General features: G+C 39.0%; 1 protein-coding gene and 1 pseudogene across 2 annotated transcripts in view; one reads left to right on the forward strand and one right to left on the reverse strand.

Annotated features, from left to right (window-relative positions):
- HIBCH (3-hydroxyisobutyryl-CoA hydrolase) overlaps nt 1-17505 on the forward strand; it is a 71911-nt gene that overhangs the window by 1511 nt on the left and 52895 nt on the right. Inside the window, exons 1-2 of one of the 2 annotated variants that reach the window (XM_049615327.1) lie at nt 5012-5090; nt 7526-7568. Coding sequence is in view for 1 of the 2 variants with exons in the window: in XM_049615328.1 (XP_049471285.1) it covers nt 7526-7568 (43 nt within the window). In the remaining variant the exon portion in view is untranslated. Of the gene's footprint in view, nt 1-5011; nt 5091-7525; nt 7569-17505 lie in introns of those variants that run through there. The other variant, XM_049615328.1, reaches the window with a different exon arrangement.
- On the reverse strand, nt 4710-6962 carry LOC125910893 (protein SET-like; annotated as a pseudogene).

Raw genomic sequence — 17505 nt, forward strand, 5'->3', positions numbered from 1 at the left:
TTAAGTAATCTGTACGCCCCCCCCCAACCCATGTGGGGCTCAAGCTCACAACCTTGAGATCAAGAGTTTCATGCCTTTCTGGGGTACCGGCATGGCTCAGTCGGTTAAGTGTCGGACTTCGGCTGAGGTCATGATCTCCAGATCTCCAGGTTCCTGAGTTCGAGCCCCATGTGTGGCTGGCTCTGTGCTGACAACTCAGAGCCTGGAGCCTGCTTCAGATTGTCTTCCTCTGCCCCTCTCCACTCACCCCCCCCCCCACAATAAAAAAAAACATAAAAAAAAAAAAAAAGAAGAAGAGTTGCATGCTCTTCCGACTAAGTGAGCCAGGTGCCCAGCAACGTGAATGCTTTTTTTTTTTTTTAATAGCATTTTATTTTTTAAAGTAGGCTCCATGCCCAGTGTGAGATCTCAAACTCACAACCCTAAGATCAAGAGTTGCACATTCTACCAGCTGAGCCAGCCAGGCATCCCATTTGTTTTTGTTTTTTTAATACCTCGAAATTAGTTGTCCCTGTGTCTCTGAACATGGCAAATATTAAGAAAATCAGCACATGTCATTATTGCTGCTGCTTTTTGAAGTTGTGAGTAAACACCGGATTATTTGAGAAACAAATAGGAAGACATACTGGTTAACAAAATTACCTGACTTGGGAAAGAATCTGACACCCCTAGAGTTCAAGCTGGCTTTATTCCACCCCCTGATCTCAAGGTTGCAGACTGGTTAGGTGAGTCCCGGACCATTTTTGGGGTTTAAATCAGGTCTTTTCCAGGACCTTGGAGTGGATATTACCCTAGCAAAGCAGAGACCTGAGGCCAGTGTCATCTAGTCTACAATAGCCTAACCCACAAATGTATTAAGGAATAGGGTGCCACAGAGTGCTTTTGAGAGGAAATAAGTCCTCTCAGCTGTGGTTGACATTGTTGGGCAGTCCCCTCTTGAACTCTGGTTTCCCTTGACTTTTCTGGCCCTGTCTTTCCCTCCTCCCTCTCCACTACTTCTTATCTTCCCCTAGTGCCAGTACAGCCCTTGGGGTTTTTTTTTGGGGGGGGGGGGGGAAAGGTTCCAAATAAAGCACAGTTCTCTGAAGAAAACTCTCAAATGTGTATGTCTAATCTTGATTTATCCAAAGTGCTAGTGCTGGCCACACTCACCTGAATGTCTCATTTGTACCTCAACTGTAACTTGCACGTAAGTGTAACCCTTACTCCTCATCTGCACTTCCAATTTCTTGGAACTCTTATTATTCTTCTACGTTTTTAAAGTTATGTAAATTCTCCCACATTCCCAATTCTTATTTCTGACTGCTGATTCAAATTTGAACAATCATTTCAAATTTTTCACTTGTTCATTTTGCAGAAACTTGTTGGTGGACTTCTTCCCAGTTTGAATAGCTTCCGCATCTCACTGCCAGGTTAATCTTGCTAAAGTTCAGTTCTGTGTCTGCCATTCTTCTCCTAAGAAGTTCTTGAAAGGTGTCCTCCTACCTCTGGAATTAAATAAAAATTTCCCAGCCCGATTTCAAAGATTTGGCCCCAATTTACTCATGAATTCTACCAGACTTTTATATTCTAGCTTCTGGGAGTTCTAGGCACTTTGGTTATCCTGTAGCCAATCTGGACTACTTGTTATCTTCCTTATTAAGGCCTTGAAGTCCCAAAGGAAAGCAGACAAGAAACAGATGTTTAGATAAAAGTAATAGTTATAAACTCTGATAGTGTCTTAAAGGAAAAGTATAAGTATGAGAAGAATGGGATTTAGAAAGGAAAGAGAGGGTCAGGGAGGCTCTTCAAAGAGATTGATCTTTTAAGTTGTTAAAGGCACTCAGTGCCTTATCCATTTGCTGTGTACTCTGTTGAACTACACTATTTTGGTTCTTCTTGAGCTGCCTCTTTTCTCTTTCACTACATACATAGTTGTTTCTGAAGGCTCAATATTTGATTCCCTTATATTTTTTCTGTGTTAGGAGTCACAGACCCAAATGCAGAGGCTAGGAAGGAAGCATTGAGTGATGCTGTCTAGATGACAGCACTGGGGACTAGTAGGGAACTATGAGCTAGAGAAAGTGCTCTAAAGGAGCCAGCTTCTCAGCCCCAGGCATTGTTGCCATCGTAGAATGTAGACCTGCAGTTTCCGTAACTACTAATTTTTCTGGGAAACTGCATTTTTAGGTGGAACCTTTTGGTTTCAAATGTTTGTTGTTTTAAAACACTGCTGACCAGACAAAACACATTTGTAGACCCAGCATTCAGGCCACTAATTTTCAACTGCAGATCCTTCATCGACTCCTCATAGAGAGCTGGCAGGTAATTTTGTGACATGTCTTCAGTCCTAACTTTTCTTTCAGACTCCAGTCTGCTTGCTCTTGAATGTTTCTACTGATGTCAATACGGTCTCAAGAAACTGAAAATGGAATTCATATTTCATTCTACAAACCAGCTAGTTTCCTTGCCAGCCTTTTCAGTGCCTATATTCTCTTAGCTATTCTCGCTTGAAATCTTGGAATTGCTGTTGACAAAGTTCTTTTCCTTGAATTTTTACTAATAGTTCCTAGTAAATCATTCCTTTGTTTCTGCAGCTGCTGTTTGTCAGTTCATGCCTGAATTACCTGGCCTTGGGTTTGATTTTTTGTTCTCTTCACCTTCTCCCTTGCCTACTTCTGCTGTAATCTTTGTTAAGCACTATTTTCATGATCTCATCTTAAAAAAATTCATGAAAAGTTGTTTAATTTTGTAAACTCGTGAGTGCTTTATTGGTTAATTGCAAAAAATCTCCTGACTGATAATGTTCTTCTCCTTCTAAGTCAGTTGTTTTTACCTTTGGCATTTATCAGAATCACTTGGGAGGTTTGTTAAACACAGATTTCTGGGCTCAATCCACAGTTTCTAATTCAGTGGGTCTGGGGTGGGGCCAAGACTTTGCATTTCTAACATGTGTCCCGGGATGCTGATGGTGCTGGTTCAGGAAGCACACTTGGAGAACAGCTGCCCCAAGCAGACCAGTTGACCATCACCTGAAGGAAGTAAGTCTGCTTAAATGATTTAGTAAATTAGCAGTAGCTAGAGTGTGCGTGTCCATTTCTCTCCACCAGATGGCAGTCTGGGAGCCAACAGGAAGGAAAGAGAAGACCATAAATTCAGAACTGTTTGGGGACTCTAAACACTCAAATACATTTTTTAAGATGTAAAAGATAATAGCAGATTTTAAATAATGGTTGAGTATAAATTGGAAGAAATAAAATTAATGATTATATGGAGTCTGGTAAGGAACCTTTAGCTTTTTGTGTTTTGTAGCAATTGCTCCAGAGATTTTTGTGACCTTTAAGTGCTGTGCACAGTGCTTTGCACTTGCGTTTGGTAGGTATACATTGACTTTCTTTGAGCTAAAATTCTATCTCCCAGATAAAACCAAGACTTGAAGCCAGGCCTGTGTTTCTGTATGCAGCAGGTAGTACTTAAACTGTTACATAAGACATGCCAGTCTGGCAGCATTGTGTTTAACCTTGAACTGGCATTTGGGTACTGGTCTTATTAAGGAATTCAGGGTTATTCTGGATCTAAAGAAATCAGTCCTTAAATCTTTGATAATTCAACTTTATTTTTTTGGAATTTTTTAAGTTCAAAAAAATTTTAAAAATGGTGCTTCACGATAAGTATAGTTCAGATTTTAAAAGTCTATATGAAATCCCTATTTAGAAAATACCCCTAAATAAGCAATATGCTAGTATCTGTCACTTCAGTTTAATTTTTCCAAAGTTGATTTTAATGACCACTTGTCTGCACTTTGGGATCACTTAGAGGAGCTCCAAACAAAATACCTATGCCTGTGTCCGACCTCCAGAGTTTGATTTAATTGTTCTTGGCTGTGAGCTGGGCTTTGGAATGTTTACTAGGGTTTCCAGGTGATTCTAATGTTCAGACAAATTGTGGAATTACTGGGCTAGAATAAGAATATTTTACTTGTGGTAAGACAAATTCAAAACCTGCTAGTCCAGGAATGTGAAGTGTGACCAATTTAAACAAATTAGTGGTTTCCCCTTTTTGTTTTTTGTGGTATTGTTCAATTTAAGTGTAATATAAAAGAAAACATTCTGGAAAAGTTGGATTACAAATGTTTTTATAAATTAAGTCACCTGAATTTATAATTCGGGGGCTCCACGAACTGTGAGGTCATGACCTGAACCGAAGTCAGACACTTAACAAACTGAGCCACTCGGGCGCCCCGTGGTTTTCTTTTTTTTTACATAAGAAAATAGATACGCGTTGGTAGATGCTAACTGTTCATATTCACACAGAGACAGTGTATTCTCTGAGCCAAATATACAGAGAAAGGAGGAAAAAAGCTAAAATTCTATGTACTACACAGGAGCCCAGCACCCTCCAGCTTCCAGCAGAGCTGAGGGAGCAGAAGGTTGTTCTTTTTTTCCTCCACAGAACACTGTGGTGTTGATTTCATAAAATTTTTAAGCAGGGAAGGATACAAATGAATTTGGAACCAAAAGGGATAGGGATTCTGTACCCACTGTATTCTTCTCAAGGTATTTCCTCCTAAAGTAAGTTGAGAACCATAGTACAAATCAGAAGGGGCTTCAAAAAACCAGAGCGACTGAACACAAGAGGTGGGGGAGGTGGGAAGATTGAAAGTTGCTTGTGGGGCCTGGAGAAAATTTAAAAAGGTTAGAATCCATTAGCGTTCCTTAGTCATCTTTTCCTCATCCTTCTCTCTTTGCTCCAACTCCTCCTCCATCATCATCATCATCATCATCATCATCATCTTCATCATCTTCATCATCTTCATCATCTTCATTCCCTTCATCAGTATGTCAAGAACCAAGTAGTACTGTAATGGATTTGGCCAAATATCTTTGATGAGCTCCCCTAAACTCATCTGCACCTGCATCAGAATCATCAGTAAGCCAGAGAAAGAGCTCTGTGGTTTCCTCATGCTCTCTCTTCCTGCTGGCTTTATTCTGCATTTAACTTGAACATTTTGTCACATCCTTTCTGGATTTCCATCTGATTTCAGTGTACTTTGAAGATGGATTACCACTCTCATTTTGATGAAATTCTTTGGAGAGAACTTTATATTCAAAGTAAGGGTTTTTTTTTTTTTTTTTATCACAATTCTGTAACGTGATTTAATATCTTCAAATTCTGTCACTCTGACTCCTGTCCAATAATGCAGTGCAGATACTTGTGGATGAGTGACAAATGTTAACCCAAAGATGTGGGATTTGGGCAATCAATTCCAACCTCTTCTGGAAAAAATTGGTCAGTGGCATTTGTTATAGGTCTGTTGCGCTTTCAAAACCTCATTGGCTTGTTCATTAAGTCTGTTGCATTCTGTACTTCATTAATGCATTCAACTGCTCCTTGTGTTCTTTTTCTGAGGTCTCAAGGGCTCCATCGTGGTTAGGGTTGAGTTTCTTTTTACTGACTTTGGTGGGGGTGGGGATGGTGGAGGCAAAGGGTGCAGCAGCAACTTGGTCTAGCTGCCTCTAGTAATATTTTAAAAACTGTCATCTATACAAAACCATTACAAAACCAATGAAAATATTTACTTAAAAATATTTAAATAATACTTTTGACATGGAAACATAATCACAATAGAATTACAAAAAGAAAGCAAGATATAAAATAAACATAATAGGGGCGCCTGGGTGTTCTGTCACTTGAGTGTCCGACTTCAGCTCCGGTCATGATCTCATGGTTGGTGAGTTTGGACCCTAAGTCGGGCTCTGTGCTGACAGCTCAGAGCCTGGAGCCTGCTTCAGATTTCTGTGTCTCCCTCGCTCTCTTCCCCTCCCCCACTTGTGCTCTGTCTGTGTCTCTCTCAAAAATAAGTAAACGTTAAAAAAATAAAAACCTTAAAATGGGGTTAGAGAAGGTCAGTAAAGGGTGGGTTTAAGATGTTTGGATGAGTTAAGTGGGCATTTTGACAGCATGGCTTCTTTGGCATGTTTGTGATGTTTAATGGACATCCTTGCAGTTTAAGATGATACGTTTAAAATAAAATTCTCTCCTAATGATGATTTGAGTTCTGCCACTTGATGGGAAAATTAGAAGAACGTGTAGGATCTTATTTGGAATTGACATTCTATGGAATTGACATTCTCTATCATAATTTTATTTTTAATTTTGTTTTACTGGAAAGGAAAGATAATGCTCAGTTTTATTTTTAAAATTTATTTCTGTTATTTTTTTTAGAAAGAGAACATAAGTGGGGAGGGGGCATGGGGGGGGAGGGAGGGAGAGGGAGAGAGGGAGAGAGGGAGAGAGGGAGAGGGAGAGAGAGAGAGAGAGAGAGAGAGAGAGAGAATCCCAAGTAGATTCTGTGCTCAGTACAGAGCCCAGTGCAGGGTTAGATCCCACGACCCTGGAATCATGACCTGAGCCAAAATAAAGTTGGACACTCAACTGACTGAGCCACCCAAGTACCCCAAGATAATGTCACTTTTAAATATTAAAAGTGTACAACTTACATTGTTGTAGGAAAACTAAATGTATACACACACACAAAAATTGTTAGTTTGTTTCCAGTTTTTCCCTTCTGTAAATAATTGTGAACATCCTTATAAATCAAAATTTGATCATATGTGATTTCCCTAATACAAATGCTTGTGAAATTACTAGGTGTAAGGGTATGATCATTTTAAAAGTTGTGGAACTGTGCTTCCAGATTGCCTGCTGGAAAGGTAGTACCAATTTGTAGATTTCACAGGAGTGTCTGAGAATGCTTATTGTGTCTTTACCAAACTCTTTTTTTTTAATTAATACTTTATTTTTTAGAGCAGTTTTAGGTTTATTAAAATATTGAGTAGAAAATTGACAAATGTGTGGCATGTCTCTACCATATAATCCTACAGACTAATTTCACTGCTGAAAACATTCCATGTGCTCTACGTATTCTTCCTTTTCTCCCTCCCCCAAACTCCTGGTAACCACTGATCTTTTACTGTCCCCATGGTTTGGCTTTTTCAGAATGTCCTATAGTTGGAATAATACCATATATAGCCTTTTCAGATTGGCTTCCTTTGCTTAGCAGTATATATTTAAGATTTCTGTATGTCTTATTGTGGAATGATTGATGATTTCTTTTCATTGCTGAGTAGTATTCCATTGTATAGATATACCATAATTCATTCATCCATTCACCTATTGGAGGACCTCTTGATTACTTCCGTATTTTGGCTATTCTGAGTAAAGCTACCATAAACATGCATGTGCAAGTTTGTGTGTGTGTGTGTAAGTTTTCACTTCATTTGGGTAAATACCAAGGAGTGTAGTTGCTGGATTATGTGGTAAGGTATGTTTAGTTTTGTAAGAAACTGCCAAATTGTCTTTCAAAGTAGCTGTACCGTTTTGTGTTCTTACCACAAAGAATGAGAGTTAAACCTTTAAAAAAACCCAAAAACATTTTTTTCTAATATTATTTAAAAGAGGCTAAAACAAAAGGAAATATGGTATTTATACATTGAGACATGACTACCCACATTACTGTGTTCATTGTATTCTACATTTGTTTCAGGTTTAATTCATTCAAAAGGACGAATATCATACTGCAGCATTTGGTAAGTTTGGACTCTGTTTTGCTGGCATTATTAGATTATGATGTGTAATATAAAATGTTCTTAGGGAAGTGGAAAATACCGGAAGATTTTGTTGACCTTTATGCCACATGGTTCCCAATTTTTTAAGACTTGTGTCAAGACTTGACACAACTTGTACAAGATGGTAGAAAGTTATGAATAAGAGTGTGGTCTTTGGGCGCCTGGGTGGCTCAGTCGGTTAAGCGTCTGACTTTCGGCTCAGGTCATGATCTCACGGTCTGTGAGTTCGAGCCCCGCGTTGGGCTCTGTGCTGACAGCTCAGAGCCTGGAGCCTGCTTCCGATTCTGTGTCTCCCTCTCTCTCTGCCCCTCCCCTGTTCATGCTCTGTCTCTCTCTCTCTCAAAAATAAATAAATGTTAAAAAAAAAAATTAAAGAGTGTGGTCTTCAATTCAGGATGATTGGGTTTATTTTTTTTTTTTAATTTTTAAATGTTTTTATTTTATTTTTGAGACAGAGAGAGACAGAGCATGAGCAGGGGAGGGCCAGAGAGACAGGGAGACACAGAATCTGAAACAGGCTCCAGGCTCTGAGCTGTCAGCACAGAGCCTGACGCGGGGCTTGAACTCATGGGCTGTGAGATCATGAACTGAGCTGAAGTCAGACGCCCAACCGACTGAGCCACCCAGGTGCCCCTGATTGGGTTTATTTTTATTTTTTGATGTTTATTTACTTTTGAGAGAGAGAGAGACAGACAGAATCCAAAGCAGGCTCCAGGTTCGGAGCTGTCAGCACAGTGCCCGACCTGGGACTTGAACTCAAGAACTGCAAGATCATGACCTGAGCTGAAGTCGGACACTTAATTGACTGAGCCACCCAGGTGCCCCAGAATGCTTAGGTTAAATAATGGGTCCACTACTTAATTTTGGGTAGATTATCTCATCTCTCTCAGCTTCCTTTTAGATGTTACAGAATGAAGATAATACTATCCATCTTAGAGTGCTTATGAATGGTAAATAATTCACTTAAAAATCTAGCACTAGTGCTTGGTGTGTAATTATTTTATATTTGTTAGCTACTATCGTTCAAATAACATTCTTCCAAAGCTTAGATGTTTTTAGTTTATCATTTTGCAAGGAAGAAATAATTTTTATTAATTTTTGTGTCTCTCTGCTATGGATTGAACTTTATGTTCATATATTAAAATCTAATCCCCAATGCAATGGTATTTGGAGGTGGGGCCTTTAGGAGATGATTAGGTAAGAAGGGTGGTGTTTTCATGAATGGGCTCAGTGCTCCTATAAGAGAGACCCCAAAGGGCTTTCTCACCTCTTTTCCCTTATGAAGGAGCACACAGCAAGAAGACAGTCTTTTGTGAACTAGAAAGAGGGACTTCATGAGACTACATCTGCAGGTGCCTTGATCTTGGACCCCCCAGCCTCTAGAATTGTGAGAAGTGTTGTATAAATCACCCAGTCTATGATACTTTTGTTATAGCAGCTCAAATGGACTAAAATACTCTTGTGTAGCCTGGCAAGTACCTTGTACATAAAAAAACAAACAAACAAAAAGCCAACTCACTCTGATATAGCACTTATTGTATGCCAGGTGCTCTTCCAAGTACTTGATATGTATTTGCTCAGTTAATTCTCATTGTAGTTCTATAGAATAGATACTGTGGATCTTTTAACTGTAATTCTGAAACCTCAAAACCAAAAGTTTGTGGTTAGTTTGTGATAAATGCATTTTGTGACAAAATCTGACCTGAATGTACTTGAAGCTCTTTTTTCTTTATCCTAATAGGTACGCATATTCATCGTGTGCTGCAGAAGTGTTAAAGCATTTTACTGCAGTGTACTGACCAGATTCTACTTGGGATGTTTTTTATAGCATTAATATGTATTGTGTTACCTTTCCAAAATCTAGAAAATTTTCTGAATTTTGGAACCTATCTGGACCCAAGGGTTTTTGGTTAAGGGATTATATGGCTTTATCCCTATTTAATGGATCAGAAATTGAAGGATAGAGAGGCTATGTAATATGTATGCCTCACTGTCACCCAGCTAGTAAATAGGAGGTGGAATTTTAATCCAGTCGGTCTGGCTCCATAGACTTTCCTATTGCACTTTACAGCCCGAGGCAGAGTGGGCATTAAGTAACTATTGCAGAATCTGTTTCAGGTAAGCCTAAGTGGAGATGGGCAAATTAAGACTGGAATATCCCATCCTACCCTTAATTATTTTAGTCAGCATATATACATGGGAGCTGAGGAGTTTCTAGGACTAAGAACTTAATATTACAGATTCATATTTATACACATGCACCCAGGTAGAATAGAAAGACATGACAGAATCCAGATCACCTGGACTATGGTGACCTGAGGCATAAACCACAGTGTGAGAAGGAAGATAAACTGAACTTTCAGCAGGGCTTGAAGACTGAATCATTCTTATCCCAGTGTTGGCTTTTACATGTGCTTCAGAGATCGGCTGTATTCCAAGGAGTCCTTCCGTGACCCTTCTAAGAAAGCCAATAGAGCAAGAGCCCTTTTTATTTCATAATGGAGTGATGAAAGCATGCTACTGATGGCAGTACTATTGGCAGAGTTATGAGAAGTGGATAGGACTGATTTATGATAACAGTATGACATTCGTACCCTTCAAAGATTGTGGATGAAGACCTGAACCTGGAAAGGGGGGCAAGGTTTATCAAGCTAATGCAAGCAAGTAGAACCTATTAATGAGGTTTCATTTGTATCCATAGGCTGATGTGGACATATTTTTGCAAAACTATTCATGGAAAGATTTCTTTCTTTCTCCATGATATTCTATTAAAAACATTTTTTAATGTTTATTTATATATGAGAGATAGAGTGTGAACAAGGGTAGGGCAGAGAGCGAGGGAGACGGAATCTGAAGCAAGCTCCAGGCTCTGAGCTGTCAGCACAGAGCCCGACGTGGGGCTTGAACCCACGAACTGTGAGATCATGACTTGAGCTGAAGTCAGATGCTTAACTGACTGAGCCACCCAGGCGCCCCTCCATAATATTATATTTTAAACTCTTACACAGCATTTAATGTGCAAAAGCTCATTTCTTCCATATAAATTCGATCTCAACACGGAGAAAACTGTGGTCTTATTTCTGAAAGTAGTTCTTTTCCATATGAAGGTTCACTGGATGGGCTGCATGAAATGACACTACTTATTGTTTTCACGACAGCAGTCAAGTCTTATTTTGTATATCTAGGTGATGATCTAGAATTTGTGTCAACCAATTTATAATCTACGGTTTTTGAACAGATACACATTAAGTGCTTGCTTTATATGCAATGAACTAAGTATTTTGAGATACTATTATGAAAGACCATTCCTGACCTCAAGAAATGAATAGTCTAATAAAAAGGCCTAGAAATATTTACTAATATAAAAATCTTCTGTACAACAAAAAAAAACCCATCAACAAAACTAAAAGGCAACTGATGGAATGGGAGAAAATGTTTGCAAATGACATATCAGATAAAGGGTTAGTACCCAAAATCTATAAAGAATTTACTAAGCTCAACACCTGAAAAACAAATAATCCAGTGAAGAAATGGACAGAAGACATGAATAGACACTTCTCCAAAGAAGACATCCAGATGGCCAACCGACACGTGAAAAAATGCTCAACATCACTCATCATCAGGGAAATACAGATCAAAACTACCATGAGACACCACCTCATACCTGTCAGAATGGCTAAAATGAACAATTCAGGAAACAACAGATGTTGGTGAGGATGCCGAGAAAGGGGAACACTTTTGCACTTCTGGTGGGAATGCAAACTGGTGCAGCCATTCTGGAAAACAGTGTGGAGGTTCCTCAAAAAATTAAAAATAGAACTACCCTATGACCCAGCAATTGCAGTACTAGGTATTTATCCAAAGGATACAGGAGTGCTGATTCGAAGGGACACGTACACCCCAATGTTCATAGTAGTGCTATCAACAATAGCCAAATTATGGAAAGAGGCCAAATATACACAGTGGGTTACTACTTGGTGATGAAAAAGAATGAAATTTTGCCTATTACAGCAACATGGATGAAACTAGAGTGTATTATGCTAAGTGAAATAAGTCAAAGATATATAATTTCACTCATGGAATTTGAGAAATTCAACAGATTAACATAGGAGAAGGGAGGGAAAAATAAGATAAAAACAGGGAGGCAAACCATAAGAGACTCGTAAATACAGAGAACTGAGTATTGTTGGAGGGGAGGTAGGTGGGATGGGCTCGGCACTAAGGAGGGCACTTTTTGGGATGAGCACTGGGTGTCCTATGTAAGAGGTGAATCACTGGGTTCTACTCCTGAAGCCAAGACTTCACTTTATGTTAACTAACTTTAATTTAAATTAAAAAAAGGATATTTGACAAAGTGTGGTAAAAAGGCCAAATAAATTAAAGGTGTGAACAAAGGTGGGATAGAGTGATACTGACTTTATAACCAATGAAAGCTTACTGGAGGAAACTCATTTGATCTGGACCTTGAAGAACAATTATGGTTTCAACATGTGGAGATGGGAATAAGTGGATGTTCATATAGTAATCCTAAAGTGATTCTATTATCTCCATTTTACAAATGCAGAAACTGAGGCCCTGAGAATAACTTGCTTGAGGGTGTACAGTAGTGAGTGGCTAAACTAATGTTTGCATCTGTATGACTCTAAAATCTGGTTTCTTTCTGTTACACAATATGCTTGTTCTATGTGGCAAGAAGGTGTGATGGGAGAACAGAGGTTACGTTTAGGGCTTTCTGAGTATCTGTGTTATAAGGAGTGCTATGTGGTGGTGGGCCCATTTCACCCAGGATCCGATGTAGAGACTTGAAGGCCATGCCAAGTAACTTGGATGTTTTTGAAGGTGACAGGGAGTCATTGACCATTTTTGAATGGCAGGAACAAGATTAAAATTATGTTTTTGCAAAATTTTCTCTGGTGGCAGTGTGAAGTATAGACAGACCACCAGGCAAAGGTTCTGGAAATCTGCCAGAAAGGAAGATTGTAACATGGCTTACAGCAATGGGAATAGAATGGAATGGAAGAGAGAGTTGTTTTAGAAATAGATTTTCCAGTACTTGGTAACTGCCTCACATTGTTGGCATAGAGGGGAAGAGAACAAGTCTGGTTGAGAAAAATGGTGATGCCTTAACCTGTTCTAGGGAACAGAGGAGGAGAGACAGATTTGTTGGGGAGAAATTTGTTGGTAAATTTGGTTTTTTACCAAGTTGAGCATAGGGCACCATGCACTTCTGTAATTTTAGCAGGCATTTGGAAATAGGGGCCCAGGCCTCTGGAGAAGTAAAGAAATGCAAGTTTGAGCCAGCTGCCTAAAGGTAATAATTGAAGATGGAAAGTAGATTATGACAAAAAGGTGAGAGAATAGAACACAGCTAAAGACCATTTGAGAGGCTCTGAAATATTGTGGAGGAATTTACTGGTCCAATTTGAAGTCAGGAAGGATTGAGTGAAGCTTGAATAATCAGCATTTATTAAATGTTGTTAGATGCTAAGAACCTTACTTACATTGCTTTGGTGTCCTTTTTGGGTTACAGTAATTTAAATTTAATGGCATTCAACATTTGCTGGAAATAGGTGAAAATCTTAGGAGTAGGAAAGATACGTGTTTGGATAAAGACGAAAGTCAGATGTCAGAGAAAATCATGTTCGGCTAAAGGTAGGCTATTTTCCTGGGTGTGTCTGTGGGTTGCAACTCCATTCAACAGCAGTGGATGTTACATATAATGGAAGGTGTGGATATCCACAACGTGATGCTTGCCCTAGGCTTGTGTTATAGCAGAACTGCATCACTAGAATGATGGATTATTCATCCAAGCTTTTTAAACATTTTTGAGATACCTATGTACCAGGTACTGGAAAGAAAGGTTCATTTCTCACAATGTTTATGACAACTCTAAAGTGTTTTCCAAAATGTAGCCTGCAAAGTACAAGTCCAAAGAAGTAAATATTCCATGAAAAAAATTTTTTAATGAGGTAAGAAAACTGCTCATTGTTTAAAAATTTATATTTAATATTTGCATATTAAGGACTAAAATGTCTTATTGATATTTGTTTAAGTTTTTTTCCCCAGACTGATTTGACCATGGACCATTTATCTTTCTGCGTAGCAGCACCAATCATCTTTTTGCACATTTTGGGAAATGTTGCTACTATGGATTTTGCCAGAATATTTCTATGTTCTAGCAAAGTAGACATCCTAAAGTTGTGTGTGGCTTAGGAGTTTTATTTTGGCCGACTTCATGCATTCAGTTCAGCACAGAGCTGTGTGTTGATGGTGTTTATACATTTCAGCAAGTTTCCTTCACGTTTCTCCTTGGAACAGATGTAAATAACGGGTCACCCAGGCCTTATGGAAGTAGAAAAAGTTCTGTGGAGTGAGTTAGAGTGGGTAGGATGATATCATTTGAAGAAGATGATTGGGAGAGTCTGTTTAGGGGTATAATGGTTAGAGCAATAGTTCTAGAATGAGGTAAACCTAGATTTGAATCTTGGTCCTGCCCCAAAGCTGTATGACTCTAGGCAAGTGATCTAACTTCCCTGGGCCTCAGTTTCCTTATCTGTGGAAAGGAGTTTCTGGTATATAACTCATTAGAGGTGTTTTCAGGATTAAGTGTTCAGTCAAATGTTTTACCATAGTGTCCATGGAAAACTTCTAAATGGTAAGTTAATAATAAGGAACAGCTTTTGCTGATTGCCTAAGAAAATATTTGAAAATAAAAGTAAATGTGAACCTGTTGTCTTTCTTGGATGTACAATAAAGATTTAAGAAAGTTCTAATTTCCTTCCACCTTACATCTGTTTTCCTCCTTTATCATGGTTCTGGCTAGAAGCATTTCTTCTTTCCCTTCTCTGTTGTCCTTTATCCCTTATGTCCTTCCCCCTTCCCTGCCCAAATGTGGATTGTATGTGAATTCCATTTCCAACTCTAGTCTCTGTAATTTTTCCTAATATGGCAATTTTTCTTTATAGAAACCTTTTCTAGATTTTGTTAAAAATTTGTGATATTTTCAGAAAAGATATTTAATTTTTTCTGCAGAATTAACCTATACATAAATTATGCAAATACTGGAAGCTTTATCTCCTTTCGCTTGAATGATTTTGGTTAATGAACTAACAGTTGTTTTTAGGTTTTGAGAAGGCCATGAATTTTTCAGGTAAGAAAAAAATCTTATTTGTCCATTCATGTACGTCATTCTAATGGCATTACCAGGAGATTCTGTAATATTCTTTGCTCAAAGTCTGACCCTCTGTAAATGTCCTGAAAAGTACTTGGCCTACGTGCTTGGAGATCCATGCTTAAAAATATTCCTGCATCATTGAAATAGCAAAAATTGAAAATTACTCAGTGTTTACCAATAGGGGACTGATTAAATTGATATGTAAAAATGGACAGCTGTTAAAAATAAGTATGTAGCATGCATGTGGAATCAGCAAAACCCTGGGAAACTTTACAGGTTAATTGGCCTGTTATTTTCAACAAATTGTAAGGAAAAGAAGGGGATGAAGGGAGAACTTCTAGACTAAAAGACTTGAAAAATATATCCATTTTAAAAAAATAGATGATGTTTTTGGATTTATACTTTGTGTTTACTGTACAAATCAGGATAGTTATATTTTGATACAGAGGAAGAGGGCTGTGATGGGGAGGGGGCAGGTGGAGGGCCAAGGGCTTTCGGGCTGACTGGACAGCATTGGGCTTGGGATTTGATTTTTACCCCAATTACAAGCTAATAGTTAGCCTTTACTACATGGATGGTGGCAGAGGATATGAAACTCTTGTTAGTGGCGCTTCAAACAGCCTTGAGCTTGATGTTTGTGTTGGTTTTCCTTGCTCCCCAAGTTCCACGGGGTGACATAGAAGGCCCAGAAGAATGCCTGCATGTGCAGTGGGTTGCATTACAGAACAATAAAATTGAATTTGGGGAACCTGCTGGTTTGTAGCAAGCTGTAAGCAAGCCTGCTCTCCTGTCCCAGAGGGAGACATTACCCTTTCTGTAAAGTTGCTCACAGCAAATACAACCCTGAAAATGACCAGGCAAAGAGAATGGTCAGGCTCTTGGGTTCACGACCCAGGAAGGAACCGCAAGGAAACCCCAGGGCCCATGGCAGATAGCGTCTTCTAACAGCCAAATTGGAAATAGGGTCATGGCAGACATAAATAGTTAAGATGAGGTCATACAGGAGGAGAGATAACTGGATCAATCCAAAATGACTCTTGTCCTTATATAGGGAAAATTTGGAGACAAGCATCCTGGGAGAAGTGATGTAAAGATTGTAATTAGGCTGCTTCAAGAACTATCAGAAGCTAAGAGAGAGAGGCCCGGAACAGATCCTTCCCCTAGCCACCTTTAGGGGGAGTGTGGTCCTCCTGCTGACACCTTCATCTTGGGCTTCTAGCCTCCAGAACTCTGAGACAGTAACTTTCTGTTGTTTAAGCCACTTAGCTTGTGGTACTTTGAGTTGACAGCCCTAGCAAATGAATGCATTTCCCATGGTACATTTGTCAAAATTAAGAACATTGGTATGTTACTATTAACTTTAAACTTTATTTGGATTTCATGTTTTCCATTAGTTTTCTGTTCCAGGATTCCATATTGCATTTCCTTGTCATGTCTCTTTAGTCTCTTCTGGTCTGTGACAGTTTCTGCATCTTATTTTTTGTGACCTCAAAAGTTTGGAGGAGTATTGGCACGGTAGCCTGTAGAATATCCCTTAATCTAGGCTTGGGTCTAGTGTTTTTTGTTTTTAATAAGTAAACTGCAGTTAAAAGGTTTTTGGAGAGAATAACACAAAAGAAAAGCCCCCTTTTCAACACATCGTAACAGAGTATCTGTGGGTTTTGATGTAGGCATCAGGGATACATGACATTCACACTACATAGCTGGTGATGCTGACCTTTATTACTTGGTTCAAGTGGTGTTTGTTTGGTTTCTCCCCTCTAAAGTTACCATTATCCCCTTGTCACATTCTGTTCTTTAGAAGCAAGTTAGTAAATTCAGCCCACACTCAGAAGGTGAGGCGACTAAACTCTACCTACTGGAAGGGAGATTTTTACGTGTATTATTTAGGAATCTTCTGTAGGAAAGATGAGCCATTCTCCACTCCCTTATTCAGTTATTGATACCTGTGTGGGCTCATTGATCCTTACTCTTTGGGTTATAATCTAATATCACATTGTGTTACTCAAATTATTCTAGCTTTGGCTATGAGGAATTCCTTCATTTTGGATCTTGTGTCCTTTTGATATGATCCTATTTTTTTTAATGCTTCCTTACTTTTTCATGCCAGAGGTGTCCTCTGGGCTCCTCATGTTTTCCTTCTTGCAGCTCTGGAATCAGCCATTTCTCCAAGGAGCCCTGGTTGGAGCTCTGTATCAGAGAATTGCATTTAGAAATCAAGATCTGACTTCTGGGAGTGCTTTTTGATACTGGGGAATGATGGCTTTCTCCAGGGGGAGAGAGCTAGGGTAATGTATGTATGTATAGCAGATTGCACACACACTGTATACTAACCCTGTTATTAATGTATTAATGTAATAACCCTGTTATTAATGTAGTTACACTATAACTAATGTATGTATACGTGTCTGTAGTTGTATCTCTATCCTGTGTGTGTGTGTGTACACACACACACACACACACACACGCACACACACACACATATAAGCTAAGCATGAGATCATTCTGACGGCATCTCTGACTTTAATCCAGAGCCCCAGGGCAGGGTTCATTATAGAAGCTTCCCTTCTTGTTTATCTATAACTTTCCTCTGTTACTTATTTCACCCGTGTATACATGCAAAGCAGTTTCAGAATTGTTAACCATCCCCCATGAAAAACAAATTTACCAACTAGAGCACAGTGTTGATAGACAGTCCTTTTGTATTTATCTTTACATTTTCTA

Source organism: Panthera uncia (genome assembly GCF_023721935.1).
Source record: "Panthera uncia isolate 11264 chromosome C1 unlocalized genomic scaffold, Puncia_PCG_1.0 HiC_scaffold_3, whole genome shotgun sequence".
NCBI lineage: Eukaryota > Metazoa > Chordata > Mammalia > Carnivora > Felidae > Panthera > Panthera uncia.